The 22,878-nt window shown below is 44.4% G+C and overlaps 1 protein-coding gene and 1 non-coding gene across 2 annotated transcripts; one reads left to right on the top strand and one right to left on the bottom strand.

Annotated features, from left to right (window-relative positions):
- Positions 1 to 16,417: 16,417 nt before the first annotated feature.
- Positions 16,418 to 21,585, top strand: LOC123105022 (protein NAR1). Its single transcript, XM_044526981.1, has 11 exons — positions 16,418 to 17,181; positions 18,245 to 18,327; positions 18,420 to 18,573; positions 18,737 to 18,923; positions 19,055 to 19,181; positions 19,581 to 19,731; positions 19,808 to 19,857; positions 20,088 to 20,259; positions 20,358 to 20,484; positions 20,586 to 20,677; positions 21,107 to 21,585. The coding sequence occupies exons 1-11, from the start codon at positions 17,065 to 17,067 to the stop codon at positions 21,257 to 21,259; spliced, it is 1,413 nt and encodes a 470-aa protein (XP_044382916.1). The 5' UTR covers positions 16,418 to 17,064; the 3' UTR covers positions 21,260 to 21,585.
- Positions 21,586 to 21,997: 412 nt separating this feature from the next.
- TRNAK-UUU (transfer RNA lysine (anticodon UUU)) lies at positions 21,998 to 22,069 on the bottom strand. Its single transcript has one exon. It is a non-coding gene; the product is annotated as a tRNA-Lys (tRNA).
- Between the last annotated feature and the right edge of the window lie 809 nt (positions 22,070 to 22,878).

The raw sequence follows: 22,878 nt of genomic DNA, 5'->3' as shown, positions 1-22,878 counted from the left end.
GGACCATCTTATTGGATCAAGATTGTTTAGATTCCATCCCGAACACCCCCATACTACCTACGTGGGGGCAGAAGCCGACGATTGGTTAACCCTCAAATTTCATACAACACGGCCGCACAAGAAGTAAAAATTTAAAAACATAACAAGCGTTCTATTGCACAATCACTTTGTTTTATCATACAAGGTAGAGGGAGCTCGAATACATTCATTCAAACATAGTGTCTTTCGCACAATGATCCGCAACAATGCGGGACCCCTCCAAGACATTGCCGAAGTATCGCTCGAGTGTGCGGTGCTCCTTGCCCTCCGGCGGCCCCCCGGTTGCTAGTTTGACAGCGTCAAAGCTTCACCCACCAGACCTTGCAATAGGAGAAGGCCAGACGTGCGCCCTCGATGCATATAGACCGCTTGACGACGTCCAGCCAAGGACAGGCATCCACTAGTCGCTTCACGAGGCCGAAGTAACTGTCTTCGGCTGGCCACAACCGGATTATTAAATCCTTCATGGCCAGTTCGGCCGCCCTATGCAGCTCGACCAGCTGTTTTAGCTGATCGCTGAAGGACACTGGATGTTCTGGCGCAAGATATTGCGACTAGAACAGCTTCTCCGCGGAGCTCTCTTCTTCGGCTCGGAAGAATTCTGCGGTGCCAGCCACACTGCGCGACAGATCAGTAAAAGCCCCTGGAGAACTCCGAATCCGGGTTAGTAAACAATATTTCATCGTCACATTCTTACTTTTCATATTGCATGCCTTACCCGCCACAATCTTCCTGGCCTCCTGGATCTTCTGGAGGGCGCCCTGGGCCTCATTTCGAGCTGCCTCCGCGCTCTGGCGAGCGTTGGCGAGTTTGGTCTCTTGAACCGATGCATCACGCTCCAACGCCTCGCACTTCTTCACCGCGTCCTCGAGCTCCTATTGGACCTCGTTGACCCGGGCCTTGAGCTTCTTCCGAGCGGTCTGCTCCTTGACAGCATTCCCTTCGGCTTCAACCAGGGTCTGTTTCAGGGCCTCGACCTCGGTCGTTGCCTCTGTACACGTCATGGCATTTCGGTCATTGCATATCATTTTCCTTTTTTCGAATACATAACAGGTTATTACTTACCATGTTTTTCCTGGAGCTGCCTCTTCACCTGGCCCAGCTCTTCCTCGGCCTCCGCCAGTTTCTGCTTCAGTCCGGAGACTTCGGTAGTATGCGAGGTTGCAGCCAACAGCGACGCCTGTGTTTATATTTCAGAAAAATTTAGTTAGTTTCCTGCAATAAGAGATTGAACCTCTGCCAGGCTTTTTCTTTCCGAACACCGGACAGTGTCTTAGGGGCTACTATCTACATTGGGATTTTCTCTTTTCTGCGTCGCTTACCTCAAAACCTGTCAGCAGGCTGCTGCAGGATTCGGTTAGTCCGCTCTTGGCGGACTGAACCCTTTCAATTACCGTGCCCATAAGTGAAGGAAATATGCCCTAAAGGCAATAATAAAGTTATTATTTATTTCCTCATATAATGATAAATGTTTATTATTCATGCTAGAATTGCATTAACTGGAAACTTAGCACATGTGTGAATACATAGACAAGCAGAGTGTCACTAGTATGCCTCTACTTGACTAGCTCATTGAATCAAAGATGGTTAAGTTTCCTGACCATGGACATGAGTTGTCATTTGATAAATGGGATCACATCATTAGAGAATTATGTGATTGACTTGACCCATTCCGTTAGCTTAGCACGATGATCGTTTAGTTTGTTGCTACTGCTTTCTTCATGACTTATACATGTTCCTATGACTATGAGATTATGCAACTCCCGAGTACCGGAGGAACACCTTGTGTGCTACCACACGGCACAACATAACTGGGTGATTATAAAGGTGCTCTATAGGTGTCTCCGATGGTTCTTGTTGAGTTGGCATAGATCAAGAATAGGATTTGTCACTCCGATTGTCGGAGAGGTATCTCTGGACCCTCTCAGTAATGCACATCACTATAAGCCTTGCAAGCAATGCAACTAATGAGCTAGTTGCGGGATGATGCATTACAAAATGAGTAAAAAGACTTGCCCGTAACGAGATTGAGCTAGGTATTGAGATACCGACGATAGAATCTCGGGCAAGTAACATACCAATGACAAAGGGAACAACGTATGTTGTTATGCAGGTTGACCGATAAAGATCTTCGTAGAATATGTAGGAACCAATATGAGCATCCAGATTCCGCTATTGGTTATTGACCAGAGACGTGTCTCGGTCATGTCTACATAGTTCTCGAACCCATAGGGTCCGCGCGCTTAAAGTTCTGTGACGATCGGTATTATGAGTTTTTGTGTTTTGATGTACTGAAGGTAGTTCGGAGTCCCGGATATGCTCATATACATGACAAGGAGTCTCTAAATGGTCGAGACATAAAGAGCGATATATTGGATGACTATGTTCGGATGCCGGAAAGGTTCCGGGATGTTTCGGACATTTACCGAAATATCAGGGGGTTACCTGAACCCCCCGGGGAGTATATTGGGCCTAATGGGCCTTAGTGGGAGAAGAGGAGGGGCGGCCAAGGGTTGCCGTGCCCCTCCCCCTCTAGTCCAAATTGGACAAGGAGGGGGGGGGGGGGCGCCCCCCTTTCCTTCTCTCTTCTCTCCCTTCCTTCTCCTCTCCTACTCCAACTAGGAAAAGAGGGAGTCCTACTCCCGGTGGGAGTAGGACTCCCCCCTTGGCGCGCCCTCCTCCTTGGTCGTCCGCCTCCCCCGTAGCTCCTTTATATACGGGGGCAGGGGGCACCCCATAGACACAACAATTGATCTGTTGATCTCTTAGCCATGTACGATGCCCCCCTCCACCATAATCCACCTTGGTTATATCGTAGCGGTGCTTAGGCGAAGCCCTGCGACGGTAACTTCATCAACATTGTCACCACACCGTTGTGCTGACGAAACTCTTCCCTGAGCTCTACTGGATCATGAGTCCATGGGACGTCACCGAGCTGAACGTGTGCTGAACGTGGAGGTGTCGTACATTCGGTGTTGAGGATCGGTCGATCGTGAAGACGTACGACTACATCAACCGCGTTGTTCTAACGCTTCTGCTTAACGGTCTACGAGGGTACGTGGACGACACTCTCCCCTCTCGTTGCTATGCATCACCATGATCTTGCTTGTGCGTAGGATTTTTTTTTGAAATTACTACATTCCCCAATAGTGGTATCAGAGCCAGGTTTATGCGTAGATGTTATATGCATGAGTAGAACACAAGTGAGTTATGGGCGATACAAGTCATACTGCTTACCAGCATGTCATACTTTGGTTCGGCGGTATTGTTGGATGAAGCGGCCCAGACCGACATTACGCATACGCTTACGCAAGACTGGTTCTACCGACATGCTTTGCACACAGGTGGCTGGCGGGTGTCAATTTCTCTAACTTTAGTTGAACCGAGTGTGGCTATGCTTGGTCCTTGTGAAGGTTAAAACATCACTAACTTGACGAACTATCGTTGTGGTTTTGATGCGTGGGTAAGAACGGTTCTTGCTTAGCCCGTAGCAGCTACGTAAAACTTGCAACAACAAAGTAGAGGACGCCTAACTTATTTTTGCAGGGCATATTGTGATGTGATATGGTCAAGACATGATGAGATATAAATTGTTGTATGAGATGATCATGTTTTATTAAAGTTATCGGCAACTGGCAGAAGCCTTATGGTTGTCTCTTTATGGCATAAGATGCAAGTGCCATGTAATTGCTTTACTTTATCGCTATGCGATAGCAATAGTTGCAAAAGCAATAGTTGGCGAGACGACCATGTGACGACACATTGATAGAGATCAAGATGATGGAGATCATGGTGTCATGCCGGTGACGATATAGATCATGACGGTACTTTAGAGATGGAGATCAAAGGCGCAAGATGATCATGGCCATATCATGTCACATATTTTGATTGCATGTGATGTTTATACTTTATGCATCTTATTTTGCTTAGTTCGGCGGTAGCATTATAAGATGATCTCTCACTAAATTTCAAGGTAAAAGTGTTCTCCCTGAGTATGCACCATTGCCAAAGTTCGTCGTGCCAAGACACCACGTGATGATCGGGTGTGATAAGCTCAACATTCATCTACAACGGGTGTAAGACAGTTTTACACACGCAAAATACTCGGGTTAAACTTGACGAGCCTAGCATATGCAGATATGGCCTCGGAACACTAGAGACCGAAAGGTCGAGTGTGAATCATATAGTAGATATGATCAACATAGTGATGTTCACCATAGAAAACTACTCCATCTCACGTGATGATCAGACATGGTTTAGTTGATTTGGATCACGTGATCATTTAGATGACTAGAGGGATGTCTATCAAAGTGGGAGTTCTTAAGTAATATGATTAATTGAACTTTAATTTATCATGAACTTAGTTCGGATAGTATTTGCATAACTATGTTGTAGATCAATAGCTCGTGATGTAGCTCCACGTTTATTTTGATATGTTCCTAGAGAAAAACTAAGTTGAAAGATGTCAGTAGCAATGATGCAGATTGGATCCATGATCTGAGGATTATCCTCATTGCTGCACAGAAGAATTATGTCCTTGATGCACCGCTAGGTGACAGACTGATTGCAGGAGCAGATGCAGACGTTATGAACGTTTGGCGAGCTCGATATGATGACTACTTGATAGTTTAGTGCACCATGCTTTGCGGCTTAGAATCGGGGCTTCAAAGATGTTTTGAACTCCATGGAGCATATCATATGTTCCAAGAGTTGAAATTAGTATTTCAGACTCATGCCCATGTCGAAAGGTATGAAACCTTTGACAAGCACTTTGCCTACAATATGGAGGAGAATAGCTCAACTAGTAAGCATGTGCTCAGAATGTCTGAGTACTACAATCACTTGAATCAAGTGGGAGTTAATCTTCCAGATAAGAAAGTGATTGACAGAATTCCCTAGTCACTACCACCAAGTTACTGGAACTTCGTGATGAACTATAATATGCAAGGGATAACAGAAACGATTCCCAAGCTCTTCGTGATGCTGAAATCGACGAAGGTAGAAATCAAGAAAAGCATCAAGTGTTGATGGTTGACAAGACCACTAGTTTTAAGAAAAATGCAAAGGGAAGAAGGGGAACTTCAAGAAGAACGACAAGCAAGTTGCTGCTCAAGTGAAGAAGCCCAAGTCTAGACCTAAACCTGATACTAAGTGCTTCTACTACCAAGGGACTGGTCACTGGAAGCAGAACTGCCCCAAGTATTTGACGGATAATAAGGATGGCAAAAGTGAACAAATGTATATTTGATATACATGTTATTGATGTGTACTTTACTAGTGTTTATAGCAACCCCTCAGTATTTGATACTAGTTCAGTTGCTGAGATTAGTAACTCAAAACGGAAGTTGCGGAATGAATAGAGAATAGTTAAGGGTGAAGTGACGATGTGTGTTGGAAGTGGTTCCAAGATTGATATGATCATCATCGCACACTCCCTATACTTTCGGGATTAGTGTTGAACCTAAATAAATGTTATTTGGTGTTTGCGTTAATCATGAATATGGTTTGATCATGTTTATTGCAATAAGGTTATTCATTTAAATCAAAGAATAATTGTTGTTCTATTTACATGAATAAAACCTTCTATGGTCATACTCTCAATATAAATGGTTTATTGAATCTCGACCGTAGTGACACACATATTCATAATATTGAAGCCAAAAGATGCAAAGTTAATAATGATAGTGCAACTTATTTGTGGCACTGCCGTTTAGGTCATATAGGTGTAAAGCGCATGAAGAAACTCCATGCTGATGGGTTTCTGGAATCACTTGATTATGAATCACTTGATGCTTGCGAACCATGCCTCATGGGCAAGATGACTAATCAGGAACAATGGAGCAACTGACTTATTGGAAATAATACATACTGATGTATGCGGTCTGATGAGTGTTGAGGCTCGCGGCGGGTATCGTTATTTTCTGACCTTCACAGATGATTTGAGCATATATGGGTATATCTACTTGATGAAACATGAGTCTGAAACATTTCAAAAGTTCAAAGAATTTTAGAGTGAAGTGGAAAATCATCGTAACAAGAAAGTAAAGTTTCTGCGATCTGATCGTGGAGGAGAATATTTGAGTTACGAGTTTGGTCTTCATTTGAAACAATGCGGAATAGTTTCACAACTCACACCACCTGGAACACCATAGCGTAATGGTGTGTCCGAACGTCATAACCGTACTTTATTAGATATGGTGTGATCTATGATGTCTCTTACTGATTTATCACTATCATGTTGGGGTTATGCATTAGAGACAGCTGCATTCACGTTAAATAGGGCACCATCTAAATCCAGTAAGACGACACCATATGAAATGTGGTTTGGCTAGAAACCTAAGCCGTCGTTTCATAAAGTTTGGGGCTGCGATGCTTATGTGACAAAATTTCAACCTGATAAGCTCGAACCCAAATCGGAGAAATGTGTCTTCATAGAATACCCAAAGGAAACTGTTGGGTACACCTTCTATCACAGATCCAAAGGCAAGATCTTTGTTGCTAAAAGTGGACCCCTTTTAGAGAAGGAGTTTCTCCTCGAAAGAAGTGAGTGGGAGGAATGTAGAACTTGATGAGGTAATTGTACCTTCTCCCGAATTGGAAAGTAGTTCATCATAGAAATCAATTCCAGTGATCTCTACACCAATTAGTAAGGAAGCTAATGATGATAATCATGAAACTTCAGATCAAGTTACTACCGAACCTCGTAGGATAACCAGAGTATGGTCCGCACCAGAGTGGTACGGTAATCCTTTCTAGAAGTCATGTTACTAGACCATGACGAATCTACGAACTATGAGGAAGCGATGATGAGCCCAGATTCCGCGAAATGGCTTGAGGCCATGAAATCTGAGATGGGATCCATGTATGAGAACAAAATATGGACTTTGATTGACTTGCCCAATGATCGGTGAGTCATTAAGAATAAATGGATCTTCAAGAGGAAGACGAACGCTGATAGTAGTGTTACTATCTACAAAGCTTGAATTGTCGCAAAATGTTTTTGACAAGTTCAAGGTGTTGACTACGATGAGACTTTCTCACTCATATCGATGCTTAAAAGTCTGTCCGAATCATGTTAGCAGTTGCCGTATTTTATGGAATATGGCAAATGGATGTCAAAATTGTATTCCTTAATGGATTTCTTAAAGAAGAGTTGTATATGATGCAACCAGAAGGTTTTGTAAATCCTAAAGGTGCTAACAAAGTGAGCAAGCTCCAGCGATCCATCTATGGACTGGTGCAAGCATCTCGGAGTTGGAATATACGCTTTGATGAGTTGATCAAAGCATATAGTTTTATACAGACTTGCGGTGAAGCCTGTATTTACAAGAAAATGAGTGGGAGCACTACAACATTTTTGATAAGTATATGTGAATGACATATTGTTAATCAGAAATAATGTAGAATTTTCTGGAAAGCATAAAGAAGTGTTTGAAAAGAGTTTTTCAAAGAAAGACCTCAATGAAGCTGCTTACACATTGAGCATCAAGATCTATAGAGATAGATCAAGACGCTTGATAAGTTTTTTCTATGAGTACATACCTTGACAAGATTTTGAAGTAGTTCAAAATGGAACAGTCAAAGAAGGAGTTCTTGCCTGTGTTGCAAGGTGTGAAGTTGAGTAAAGACTCAAAACCCGACCACAGCAGAAAATAGAAAGAGAATGACAAGTCATTCCCTATGCCTCGGTCATAGGTTCTATAAAGTATGCTATGCTGTTTACCAGTCCTATTGTATACCTTAGCATCTTGCTGGCAAGGGAGTACAATAGTGATCTAGGAGTAGATCACTGGACAGTGGTCAAAATTATCCTTAGAGGACCGAGGAAATATTTCTTGGTTATGGAGGTGATAAAAAGAGTTTGTCGTAAAGAGTTACGTCGATGCAAGATTTTTACGTCGATCTAGATGACTCTAAGTCTTGATCTGGATACATATTGAAAGTGGGAGCAATTAGCTAGAGTAGCTCCGTGCAGAGCATTGTAGACATAGAAATTTGCGAAATACATACGGATCTGAATGTTGCAGACCCGTAGGCTAAACTTCTCTCACAAGCAAAACATGATCACTCTTTGGGTGTTAATCACATAGCGATGTGAACTATATTATTGAATCTAGTAAACCCTTTGGGTATTAGTCACATGGAGATGTGAACTAATCACATAAAGATGTGAACTAGATTATTGACTCTAGTGCAAGTGGGATACTGAAGGAAATATGCCCTAGAGGCAATAATAAAGTTATTACTTATTTCCCTATATCATGATAAATGTTTATTATTCATGCTAGAATTGTATTAACCGGAAACTTAGTACATGTGTGAATACATAGACAAACAGAGTGTCACTAGTATGCCTCTACTTGACTAGCTCGTTGAATCAAAGATGGTTAAGTTTCCTAGCCATAGACATGAGTTGTCATTTGATTAACGGGATCACATCATTAGAGAATGATGTGATTGACTTGACCCATTCCGTTAGCTTAGCACGATGACCGTTTAGTTTGTTGCTACTGCTTTCTTCACGACTTATACATGTTCCTATGACTATGAGATTATGCAACTCCCGAGTATCGGAGGAACACTTTGTGTGCTACCAGACATCACAACGTAACTGGGTGATTATAAAGGTGCTCTACAGGTGTCTCCGATGGTTCTTGTTGAGTTGGCATAGATCAAGAATAGGATTTGTCACTCCGATTGTCGGAGAGGTATCTCTGGGCCCTCTTGGTAATGCACATCACTATAAGCCTTGCAAGCAATGCAACTAATGAGCTAGTTGCGGGATGATGCATTACAGAACGAGTAAAGAGACTTGCCGGTAACGAGATTGAGCTATGTATTGAGATACCGACGATCGAATCTCGGGCAAGTAACATACCGATGACAAAACAGCGTATGTTCTTATGCGGTTTGACTGATAAAGATCTTCGTAGAATATGTAGGAACCAATATGAGCATCCAGGTTCCGCTATTGGTTATTGATCGGAGACGTGTCTCGGTGATGTCTACATAGTTCTCGAACCCGTAGGGTCCGCACGCTTAAAGTTCTGTGACGATCGGTATTATGAGTTTTTGTGTTTTGATGTACCGAAGGTAGTTCGGAGTCCCAGATATGATCACGGACATGACGAGGAGTCTCGAAATGGTCAAGACATAAAGATCGATATATTGGATGACTATGTTCGGATACCGAAAAGGTTCCGGGATGTTTCGGACATTTACCGGAGTACCGGGGGGTTACCAGAACCCCCCCGGGAGTATATTGGGCCTAATGGGCCTTAGTAGGAGAAGAGGAGGGGAAGCCAAGGGAAGCCGTGTGCCCCTTCCTCTCTAGTCCGAATTGGACAAGGAGGGGGGGCGGCGGCGCCCCCCTTTCCTTCTCTCTTCTCTCACTTCCTTCTCCTCTCCTACTCCAACTAGGAAAAGAGGGAGTCCTACTCCCGATGGGAGTAGGACTGGGAGTAGGACTCCCCCTTGGCGCGCCCTCCTCCTTGGCCGACCGCCTCCCCTAGCTCCTTTATATACAGGGCAGGGGGCACGCCATAGACACAACAATTTATCTGTTGATCTCTTAGCCGTGTGCGGTGCCCCCCTCCACCATAATCCACCTCAGTTATATCGTAGCAGTGCTTAGGCGAAGCCCTACGACGGTAACTTCATCAACATCGTCACCACGCCGTCGTGCTGACGAAACTCTTCCCTGAGCTCTACTGGATCGTGAGTTCGCGGGATGTCACCGAGCTGAACGTGTGCTGAACGCGGAGGTGCCGTACGTTCGGTGCTGAGGATCGGTCGATCGTGAAGACGTACGACTACATCAGTCGCGTTGTTATAACACTCCCGCTTAATGGTCTACGAGGGTACGTGGACGACACTCTCCCCTCTCGTTGCTATGCATCACCATGATCTTGCGTGTGCGTAGGAATTTTTTTGAAATTACTACGTTCCCCAACAATAAGGACACGGTGCACATCCACAATGGAAGCGCCTCGCAGCGCCTCCAGCAGATTATTCGGTGCCCCTGGTTGGACAGGGGTCACCGGCGAAATAGGCATCCCCCCTTCTTTCGAAGGAGGTTGTGTGCCAGATTCCGAAGCCGCATCGGTCTCCGAAATTGAGTCTGGTTGAGGCCCGAACTGAATACGGTCCTCCCCACCAGTCTCCATGGGGTTTGATTCCCCTTGGTGTCCGGCGACGGGGGTTTCGCCTTCTGGCGCCACTTGAGCCTCTCCCCCGCCTGGAACAGTCCTTCGGGACAACACCTCCGCATCGTCCTTGGCCTGGGGGGAGTGAGCGGCTTGCGGTGAATCGCTGGCCATCGCCTTGGAATCCAGCGAGCCTCCCGACGAGGATCACGGGGAGCTGTTGCGGGCCGGACTACAATAACATAAGCAATCATATCAATACAATGAGAAGGAGAAACTTTATGGGCAGATGTAAGTCTTAGCACTTACGATGCGGTCCGCGGCTTGGTGCGGGGGCGTTGCTCCGGACTGCTTTCAGCGTCCCATGCAGAGCTGCCCATGAGTGGGCCTTTCCCTTTCTTGGGCACCTCCGCCTCCAGAATGGTGGAGGCCACCCTCTTCTTCTTCCCCTCATCAGGGGAAGGGTTTTTTCCCTCCTCCTCCTCATCGTCGTCGTCTTCAACGGCGGAGGAAGGAGTCTTTGTCTTCGGACGTTGCGTCTGAAGCACCCTTGCGGCGGCGGCCACTCCAGACCCCCTTGGCCTTCCCTGTGGCCTTCTTCTCTGGCGCCTTGTAGGGCACCGGTACTAGCATCTTCGCTAAACGTGGGATGACTGGTTCTTCAGGCAGCGGGGCCGGACATTGGATCCGCTTCGCCCTCTCCATCCAGTCCTGAAGAATCAATGACGATAAAAGCTTAGACATCATCCTTGAAACAAGCAAGTAAGGGATGCAGTAAGAATGATATACCTCGTTGGTGAGGTGGTTGATGTCATGCTCGCGGTCCGAATCTGTGGCCGGCGGTGTTTCGTTGCCCTTAAAAAGCAACCTCCAAGCATCTTTGTGAGTGGTTTCGAAGAGCCTCTTCAGGGTATGGTGCTTCTTCGGATTGAACTCCCATAGGGGGCGGCTTCGGCTTTGGCATGGAAGAATCCGACGAACTAGCATCACCTGGATTATATCGAAGAGTTTGATATCTCTATCCACCATGCTTTGAATGCGCATTTGCAGTGCTGTCAGCTCGTCTGGCGAACACCAGTTCAGGCCCTTCTCGACCCAGGAGGTGAGTCGCATGGGAGCGCCAGAGTTGAATTCGGCAGTTGCGGTCCAGGTGGTGCTGCGGGGTTCTGTGATATAGAACCAATGTTACTGTCATTCTTTTACAGTCTCCACGAAAGTGCCTTTCGGCCAGGAGACATTGGCCAACTTTCTCACCATGGCGCCTCCACACTCCGCGTGCTGGCCATCCACCACCTTCGGCTTCACATTGAAGACCTTGAGCCACAGCCCGAAGTGGGGCTGGATGTGGGGGAAGGCTTCACACACGATGACGAACGCTGAGATGTTGAGGAGGGAGTTCGGGGATAGATCATGGTAGTCTATCCCATAGTAGAACATCCGACCGTGGATGAAGGGGTGGAGTGGAAACCCTAACCCGCGGAGGAAATGAGGGATGAATACTACCCTCTCGTTGGGCTTCGGCGTGGGAATGATTTGTCCCTGGGCCGAAAGGCGGTGGGCGATTCCCTTCGCCAGGTACCCGACCGCCCGAAGCTCGGCGATGTCCTCCTCCTGGATGGAGGAGGCCATCCACTTGCCTTGACCTCCCGATCCGGACATGGTTGAGTGCTTGCTCGAGACGGAGAAGATGAGAACTTGGGCGCTGGAGCTCAAGAATGGAAGGGCGAAGGAAGAGAGAAGGCGTGGGTGAAGAAAAGGGATTCTTATCTCCTTATAAAGGCAGTAAATATTGGACGCCTCCCCACTCGCCTTAAAATTCGCCTACTCCCGAAGGCTGTGTAAACGGCACGGTTGGGTTACCCACGCCCGTATTGATGAGAATCCCATAATAAGGGGACACGATCTCTGCTTTGACAAGACGTACCAATGGAAACCGCATCTCGAAACGTGTAGTGACAGACAAAAAATGGTCTGGACACGTCGATACATCTGAAGACTATTTTGGAGTTTGGAAGAAGGAACCCGCCTTTCAATGCCGAAGATAGGCTACGCATCGTATACCTTGTCATTGAAGCCAGGTTTAGGGGCTACTAAGGGAGTCCTGGACTAAGGGGTCCTCGAGCGTCCGGCCTGTTAGCCATGGGTCAGACTGATGGGCTGTGAAGATACGAAGACCGAAGACTACACCCATGTACGGATGAGACTCTCCTTGGTGTGGAAGGCAAGATTGACGACTAAATATGTAGATTCCTTTCTTTGTAACCGACCTTGTGTAACCCTAGATCCTCCCGGTGTCTATATATACCAGAGGACTTAGTCCGGAGGGAGAGAGACATTATCATAACTACACAAGCTAGACCTCTAGGGTTTAGCCATTACGATCTCGTGGTAGATCAACTCTTGTAATACTCATATTCATCAAGATCAATCAAGCAGGACGTAGGGTATTACCTCCATAAAGAGGGCCTAAACCTGGGTAAAACACTGCGTCCCCTGTCTTCCATTACCATCGACCTTAGACGCACAGTTCGGGACCCCCTATCCGAGATCTGCCGGTTTTGACACCGACAAGGGGCGTTAAACAATAGCGCTTGCTGGGAGGCAACCCAATTTTATTTTTATTATTGATTTTGTGTTCCTGTTTTTGAATAAATTTATCATCTAGCCTTTGGTTAGATGTGTTTTCATGTTTTAATTTAGTGTTTGTGCCAAGTAAGACCTTTGGGATAGTTTGGAACATTGTTGATTTGATCTTACTGAAAAATAGAAACTTTTGCGCCCAGTAAAATAATTTTCATTTATTAACGAAGCATAAAAAAATCAGGGAGAACGTTTCATCATGTTTTATGATACAGAGCCGTCGCCACCTCCTGTTCTTCGTCGGGAGGCTTGATCTGGAGTCCATTTGAAGCTCCGGAGAGGGGAATTTGTCGCCGTCGTCATCAACAACCTTGTGATGCTTACCGTTGGGAGTGAGTAATTCCATCATAGGCATACTGGAGGTAGATGGATATGGATGAGATTCGTCATGTAATCGAGTCAATTTGTTATGGCTTGATCCCTAGTATCCACTATGTTTTGAGATTGATCTTGCTATGACTTTGCTATGCTTAACGGTTGTTACTGGGGCCCGAGTACCATGATTTCATATCTGAACCTATTATGTTTTTATGAATATATTTGAGTTCTTGATCCTATCTGCAAATTATATGTACGTATTATTATTTTGATCCGTAGACCCCATTGTAATTTGAGGAGTTCATGTATTCACTATTTGCTAATGCTTTGTTCCGATTCTCTATTAAAATGAGCGCCTTATTTACCCTTAGTTTCCATTAGGACTCCGCTATCATGGGAGGGTAGGACAAAAGATGTCATGCAAGTTCTTACCGCAAGCACGTATGACTATATACGGAATACATGCCTATATATGATTGATGAATTCGAGCTATTATGTATTGCTTTAGGTTGTGACTATTACATAATGAATGTCATCCAAATATCCATTGCCAGTCCATGCCTACGCTTTTACTATATTGTCTTTGCTCAAGTTACTATTACTGTTGCGGCTACACTTGCTACAAAACTGCTACTGCTACTGCTACTGTTACTATTGCTACTACTGCTTCCATATTATTTTGCTACTAATAAATTGCTGCAACAAAGTGACTTCTCTGGTGTGGTTGAATTGACAACTCAACTGCTAAGGATTATACATATTCTTTGACTCTCCTTGTGTCGAATAAATAAATTTGGGTGAAATACTACCCTCGAAGACTGTTGTGATCCCCTATACTTGTGGGTCATTAAGATGCCACGAGAAGAATGAAATCTAATGATTACTTGGGATTTGGTGATAATGCTACGAAAAGAGTTCCACCCTCAGTGTTGGTTAGAAATTTCTTTGAGCACACTAATAATAAATTTGAATGGATTGTTAGGGGAGTGAATGCTGGATTCATAGACAATCTATTTAGGCATACCACTAGGAACCCCATAGAAGACGAAATAACTATTATATATGAGGGATTTCTAGTAGATGAACCACCCCCACGAGATTTGAGTTCAAGGATCTTAAAATCACTAAATATAGTCCTTTCTATTATTTATGTTTGTCTACTAGGAAACTTGCTATAGAAAGTAAGGAACATGAATGGGAAATGAATGATGAAAAACATGATCATTGTATCCTAACTAGCTAAAAGGCATTAACGAAAAGTGCTTGTTGGGAGGCAACCCAATATGTTTTTATTTTTTGTTTTAGTCAATATGGTTATCGCTATTGTAATGATCATACATGTGACGTTTGAGCAACCCCAAAGTCCATCGTACGGTAAGAAGTGACTACGAACTCTCATGGTCTAAGGAGCAAAATCACATGTTAACACTCTGTGTTATTACAATTGATTACAGACGATATTATCTGAACTCATAACAAACAAGTTTGGGTCGATTCAATACGATCGTTCTTCCAACGTCATAATCTCAATGTTGTTTTAGGACTATCGTTTTTCACTGAATATGAGTTTTTCACACGTGCATATGAGTTTTTCACTGAATCGCATATTCCAGGATCATAACGGTTATAGCATGAAATATAAACACTTAATTATGAATATGGAAACATAATAATACAATATTATTGCCTCTAGGTCATATTTTCAACAGTCAAGGATTCAGATAACCCCGTATACAATTCCATTTGTCTAGCGATATATCACTTGCCCAAGATTCGATCGTCGGTATCGCCATACCTAATTCAATCTCGTTACCGGAAAGTCCTCTTTACTTGTTCCGTAATACAATATCCCCATGACTAAACACATTTTTCACATTCTTGCAAGCTACTTAGGATGTTGTGTACCAAGAGAGCCTAGAGATATCTCTGTCGCATGGAATGACAAATCTCAGTCTTGGTCCATGCAAACCCAACTAGTATCTTCTAAGACAGCGGAAGAGCATATTTATGATCATCCAGTTACGAAGTGACGTTTGATACCCATAAAGCATTCTTCCGATATTAGGGAGTGGCATGGTCTCATGATCTAAGGAATAGACACTTGACATTGAGAAAGATGTAGCAAATAAACTAAGTGACACGATCAGATGCTAAGCTTTTGATTGAGTATGTCCATCACCTCATTCTCCTAATGATGTTTTCTCATTAATAAATGACAACTCATGTATATGGTTAGGAAACCTTAACCATCTTTAATCAACGAGCTAGTCTAGTAGAGGCTCACTAGGGACACAATGCTTGTTTATGTATCCACACATGTATTTGAGTTTTTGATTAATACAATTATACCATGGAGAATAAACACTTATCAAGAACAAGGAAATATAATAATAACAACTTTACTACTACCTCTAGGACACATTTCCAACACCCTCTGTCCACGCCGCCATGGCGTCGACCACCACCCTCCTATCTACCGCCGTCACCGCGAGCTCCCCACGCCCGCGCTCCCGCTGGAATCCGTGGGCTGCGGGCTTTGGTCAGAGCATAACGCAGCGCCTTCCTTTGCCTCCTCCCCTATTCCTCGAAGCCCAACCTCTCCGGTAGCCTCCACCGTAGCCGTGGCGCGCGAGCTTGGCTCCACATGCCCTCCACGAGCGGCCGTCGCGGACGCACTCCTCAAACGGGGGAAGAAGGGGTAGCCACGTATGTCAAAGAAGAGGTTGGGCGTTGATTAGCCATGACCACCGGCGGGGAGATGCTGGAGACGCGAGAGGCACAAGTAGCTCTGCAGGGTGGAGTGCGGGTGGGTGAACACGGCGCCGACGGAGAAGAATCTCGCACGGGAAGGTGGGCGGTGGGGGTGGAAGTGAGTGTGGAAGGAGATGGGATAAGGTCAGGCTGGTGGGGAGAAGAGAGCCAGGATCGTTCGCAACGGGGTGGAATAACACCGAGCGCCTAGGCTATCTCACGTGGTACACCAGGACGCATCAAGATCTGTGCGGCTAATCCGACGATAGTCAATGCGTTCGGCAGGGATCCTTTAAAACCTGATGTTCAGAGTTTATCTTTCCGTAGTTATTCGTGCTCTCCCCAACTGTGCTCGCCCATGGCTCATTTTTTGTTTTTGTTTTTTGAGAATATCTCTCACCCATGGCTCATAGGCTCGTTGCTCTTTTTTTTTTTGAGAAAAGGCTCATGGGCTCGTACTCCACAAAGAGACGTTCGCAGGACAGCATGCACGAGTTTGACCCATGCAAAAAATCTGAGCCCAACCCACCTAACCCCGTAAGCGCTAGGGTTAGCTTCGTCCCCCAAATCTGTCGAGCGCCGCCCATCTCTCCTCTCGTCTCCTCTCCCGCGACCCCTGCCGCCACCTCCCTCACCCTCTCCGGCGACTGAGCGCCGCGTCGGACGCCCCCTATTCCTCCCCTTCTCCCCCGCCGCCAGTCAGCTCGTCGTCTCCCTGTTCGGCACCACCAAGCACCAACGACACCCAGACCGGCCCCGTCCCAGGTCGCCGCCACCAAGCACCGCCGACGTCGCCCTAGGATCAGCCCCACAACAGCTCACCGCCGTCAAGCACCACCGGCGCCATCCCAGCTCTCCCCGCCCCAGATCGCTCCACTCTTGCTGCCGATTTCACTGCAGGATACGCCTCGTCATTTGCAAAATGCCCCCTTTTGATTTTGTCGAAACAAAGCTTTACAACAAATAGGCGGAACGAGGAGGGCCCACCAGTGAAGGCCAGGCCCACGGGGGTATAGTCGGCGGCCCGGTCCATCAAAGCAGCACGCAGAGGCCACCAAGAAGAAGAGCACGGATTGACATTGACGACTGCTCGCTCGGCTCGGCTCGGCCTCATTCCACAACAGGAGGCCAAGAAGAGATCCTCCTCCAAGCATCCGTCGCCGGCCGGCGATGTCTTCCAGCAGGTTCTCGCCGGCGCTGCAGGCGTCGGACCTCAACGACTTCATCGCCCCCTCGCAGGACTGCATCGTCTCCCTCAACAAGAACTCCGCCGCCAGCCGCCTCCCGGTACCCTGTCCTGCCCTGCCGCCCCTTCTCCCCAAATTGTTTCTTTTTCTGTGTCCTTTGCCCTAGTATTTGGTTCTGGGGCGGGAGCTTTTGCCCGCCCTGCTCTTCGTTGCTGCCCCGCGCCACCCCCCTGCAGCTGCAGAGCACCGCAGTCTGAGTTCGCGCATTATGTATATATTTTTGCTTTCGGGCGGTGATGCGCCATTTATCCTCGCAGTATTGATAGTAAGAGTAGAAGATTGTGGAACGGTGAGCAGGGTTGAGCTTTCTCTCCTGCTGTTTGGTTATCTTAGGATTAGGAATCGATTGGGGGAATTGGAATTCCAGTTCAAATCCCTTCCAGCCTGAAGGGGATTGAGTAGGATTATACAAGGCATAGAAAGAAGCCCCTATTCTTTACTTTTTTTCTCCTTCCTAATACAGACATATGTCTGGCTAATCAGTAGTATCCTTCATGGAAACTAGAATAATTAGGTCTAGAGTTCCACACCAAATAGCCATGGTATTTTATTTTTACTTCATAGCAAGCTCGTTTGAACCAAATTAAAAGTTCAGCATCAGCTGTTAGGCGCAAACAGAACGGAAGGCAAAGTGTACGGCGATGCTGAATGAGATCATTGGTTTCTCCCAACATGTTGCATTGCAATTTTTAGTAGCATCACTTATTCAAAATCATCAGCTAGGCAAATATACCATTTGTGTGGTGTTTGGACATTGATCCTGGTGCTTCACTTGATTATCTCCTGGTGCTTACGATTTCCTTTGTTTTTACAACTTCCCATGAGCTTAGTAACAGCCGCCGCACTTGTGTTGACTTATTAATCTGTCCTTTAAGGAAATGTTACTTCTCTATCTCAATTTCCAGGACGATCTACCTGCTAAGTTTGACAACTTGGTCAAACCACTGTCGAAGTCGTAGATACATTTCTGCACAACTAAACTAATAAATTAACTTCACATTAGCACAAACAGAACTTCGTAAATTCATCTTTGTTGCACCTCACCTAACCCATTTCCCTTCCCCATGCAATTCTCATATATTCCTGACATTTCCATTTTACAGATTAAAAAAAAGCAAGTTGTGGTGAGTACAAAACCTCCAGAAGAATCGGTCAAGATTTCTCTCAAGGACTGTTTAGCTTGCAGGTTATTACCAATTTTGTAGCCCTCGCCTCAACTGTAAAAGTAGTGACCTGCCCAAATGTAAATAATGCTGACGGCTTCCTTTGATCTCATAGTGGTTGCATAACATCAGCAGAGACAGTTATGCTTGAGAAGCAAAGCTTGGATGACTTCGTTACTCGCATCAACTCTGGCAAAACCGTCATCGTATCTGTGTCTCCCCAGTCAAGAGCATCATTAGCTGCATTCTTTGGTCTTTCTCAGTCACAGGTAATTCTATGTGCTTCACCTGACCACTACCTAGTCAAAATTGTCACCATATAAGGTGTTTTGTAATGTTTTCCCTAAATTAGTGTCTTTCCACTTTAGCTGAATGATAAGTACTCTGTAAATAATGATAACAAACACATAATGCAATTTTTGTTATCTTCAGGTTTTCAGAAAACTAACTGCTCTGTTCAAGTCGATGGGCGTGAAGGCAGTGTATGACACAAGTAGTAGTCGAGATCTGGCCCTAATTGAGGCATGCAATGAATTTATTTCACGCTATAAGCTGAGTCAATTGTCTAGCGACAAAGAAGTTGGAACAAGTCTTCCTGTGCTTTCATCTGCATGTCCAGGTAAAAACATTTACGCGAAATATGTGTCAATTTCGCTACTATGCAGTTTCCTATGTACTATTGATATTCCCTTACTAGTTGGTTATTTACATACCATCTATCACTATATGTGAATCTCTTCCTCTTTGCAGGTTGGATATGCTATGCTGAAAAGACTCTTGGTTCATATATCTTGCCCTACATCTCATCTGTAAAGAGTCCCCAACAAGTGATTGGTGCAGCTATCAAGCATCACATGGTTGAAAAACTTGGTCTCAAGTGAGTAATTTGCCCTAGTTCTAGACCTAAGGATGTTATTTTCAGATCTTTGATCAGACATGAAAAAGTTAGTACTTCCTTTTGTCTGAAATTGGACTTCTTTTTTACTTCACAAAGTTTTTTTTCTTGTATATAAGTATAAGATCAAGCAAGTATATTTCATGAAAAATCTGGATATACAATTTTCTGGTGACCAGTCCAAAATATCTTGAGAGACACATATGATTTTTGACGTTTTCTTGTGACCAACTGTTTGTGACATGAGGTTTTTCCTGGTCTTTGCAATGTAATATCTCCATTTGCTGAATTGGATGATTATTTCAAATAAAAACTACTCTGATTATGAACTATCATTTTGTGATATTTTTGTTTGTGATCATACTTGAATGTACTGTGTAGGCCGTATGATGTGTATCATGTTACTGTGATGCCCTGTTATGATAAAAAACTTGAAGCTGTCCGGGGCGACTTTGTTTTCTCAGTGGAAGAAAAGGAAGTTACAGAGGTGGACTCGGTATTGACAACTGGTGAAGTGTTGGACTTGATACAGGTTACTAATTTATTTCCTGCAGTTGCTTGTATGTTTTGAAAAACTCCATGCTTATATCAGTTTCATGGTTGTGCAGTCCAAATCTGTTGATTTCAAGACAATGGAGGAATCTCCTTTGGACAGATTGTAAGCTCCTTGTATGCTTGATGTTCCGTCCCTCCGGATAAAATTTGAATGAAATCCAATGCAGAAATATATGTTTATATGTTCTGTTCAACTAGTACTACTATTTAGAATTTAGCGAAGCTTTGATTTAATCAACTGTCGAGACAAAGAAAGATAAAAGTAATTTTATATGGTTACATTTATGCTTCATCTTTTTCTGATAATTCATGTGTACTTTCATTGCAACACAGATTAACAAATGTTGATGATGGTGGTCATCTATATGGGGTTTCTGGTGGCTCGGGTGGTTATGCGGAAACCATCTTTCGTTATGCAGCACGTGCGCTCTTTAATAGGGAAATAGAAGGCCCACTTGATTTCAAAATCTTGCGAAATTCAGATTTCCGTGAAGTTACACTGGAGGTAATTCATTGCCCCATCCATCCCCAACTGGCCTCGAAAAGCCACTCTTGCTGTGGCCGTCACATCATTGTGTATATAACACATGTTTATGCTAACAGGTGGAGGGAAGACCTGTTTTGAAGTTTGCCCTTTGTTACGGGTTCAGAAACCTACAGAACATTGTTAGGAAGGTTAAGATGGGAAAATGTGAATACCAATTTATTGAAGTTATGGCTTGCCCTTCAGGTACTTCATTTATGACACTGCTGCATGGTGTCTTTTAGTAACTTTTTTCTGAGCTGTAGGATCTAGATACCCTCTACAATACACTGATTATTGCCCTGCAGGTTGTCTGAACGGGGGAGGTCAAATAAAACCTGCTAAAGGCCAATCTCCCAAGGATCTCATCCAACAACTAGAGGGTGTGTACATGCAAGATGTAAGTTGTAGCATGCTCACTACATTTCATCTTGGTTGTAGGGCCTTGCTTCTGTTTGCGATTTTAACTTTATATCCCTACTGACCCATTCAAGTTTTATGTCCAACTTCTCTGCTATACTTCTGCAGCTTAGTTGCAGGTTCTGTCCAATTCAGGCCCAGCATGCTACTGATACAGTACTTTTTACCATTTAAGAAAACGAGAAAAGAAGCATGTTGAACTCTTAGTGCCTATTACACCTTGTCATTGTAGTTTTGGAAGGCCGTGCGTAATTTCTGAACTCACTAGCCATTTGGTTGTGTCTTATTATCCTGCTCCAGTTTGCTGACATCGTATATTCTCCTTAATCTTGCTGTCATTGCCACAAGAACATTTTTACTTGTTGCCAGTCATTATATGCTGCCACTAACTTTAAACCTTGTGAACCAGGTATCAGTATCCAATCCCTTTGATAACCCGATTGCGAAAAGGTTATACGACGATTGGCTCGTGCAACCTGGTTCAGACAACGCGAAGAGGTACTTGCACACACAGTATCACCCCGTGGTGAAAAGCGTGACTTCGCAGCTGCAGAACTGGTAATGCTGGCAAAGATCGGTTCGTCGCGTCGAGAATTCATTAATCATATGGTCTCCTAAGAAACCAAGAGGCATGCTGCCGAAACATCGGCAACACTAGAAGACACAAGCATCATTGTGAAGGGTGTTTTGCTTGAGGGCGAAATGAGTTTTGCTAGGCCGTAGGTTTTCCACCTGCTTTTCTTGGTGATCTTGTGTAATATTGCCCCACAGAGAGATAAACAAACAGTGACAGATAGTAAATTGTACTAGTAACATGTAAAGATGAACAAAATAGGCGGTGATCTTTTTCCCGCCTCAGGAAACAGCTGTTGATCTCTGATGATTTCATGCCGCATCGTCCTGCGATGTCTTGTTCCTTGCAACTACTATTATTGTGGAATTATTCATTTCCTGAAGGACAGCGAGAGCTCTGCATTGCCTAGAGGACCCCAATCATTGGCTCGTTATGAAACTCGGACACACCTGTCGTTGGCATTTATCTTATGAGATGAAGACATCAAATTGGTTTGCAGAGCGGATTAAGAATTATAGGAAAAAAAAAAGACATGTACAGACGACGAACTCCTCATTGTGTCTCACTTATATGTGCGTGCAACGGGGTTGTGAGATCAGCTGGTTTCCAACATGATAAAATTGCATCGGTAAATTTTTATTTTTGGAGAGCAACCGTCAGATCAGCGGCGTTTTCTTTATTTTCCTTTCTAGTTCAATTTTGTTTAGCAGTGCAAAAAAAAAAGAACGCCGACCGTGGGGATCGAACCCACGGCCACGTGGTTAAAAGCCACGCGCTCTACCACTGAGCTAGGTCGGCTATTATGTATTAATTGGACAAGTTATTTAATTTTCAAATTTTACTAGTGTACTTAGCTCAAGAAAGCATGACGGCAGTGTTAAAAAGAAAACATGACGACATCACACGACGGTCCTTTTTTTTGTTTGCGAGAAAAACTTCCAGTCCATTCACCTTCAATCATGACAATACAGTCCTTGGGAAAAAATAGATGTCAATAAACAAAATGTAAAAATAAAATTGTAGTAAAATGCTGGTGTGGTGTTTTTTTATGCCGCATTGTCTTGCAGTGTCTTCTTCCTTGTTTATCGTAAAGAAATGACTTTATCCTTGTCTGGCACATTGTCCTGTGTGTACTATCATTTTAACACCCTTGCTGTCGTATCATGGAATTTTTTGTGTCAAGAACAACGGGCACTGTTATATAGCCGATAACTTTTAGACGACACGCAGATGACGTTTCCATCTAGCCATTCTTATTTGTGTTTCTAGAGCATTTGACGATGCAGAGACTTTTATCAGGTGGATGTCGTGCACATGACGTCGTGTGCACATCAATTCTGTATTCTACTTGCGTAGGATTGTCGTTGACATTTATCTACTGGAGGTGAAGACACCAACCAAATTGGGCTTCGCAAAGCGGATTAAAACTGCCAACATTGTACATGAATGAGACAAATTCCTTCCTCATCGTGCTAATTTCTATTCCTTCGCAAAGCGTGTTATGTACATGCAACGAGAATTGTGAGATAGCTGATTTCCAAGATGAGAAATTGCTTAGGTAAATGAAAATTTCCTATTTTTGGAGCAAATGTGAGATCAGCCGATTT

The sequence above is a fragment of the Triticum aestivum genome, chromosome 5A, assembly GCF_018294505.1.
Source record: "Triticum aestivum cultivar Chinese Spring chromosome 5A, IWGSC CS RefSeq v2.1, whole genome shotgun sequence".
Classification (NCBI taxonomy): Eukaryota; Viridiplantae; Streptophyta; class Magnoliopsida; order Poales; family Poaceae; genus Triticum; species Triticum aestivum.
This window is presented reverse-complemented; position numbering and strand designations above follow the sequence as displayed.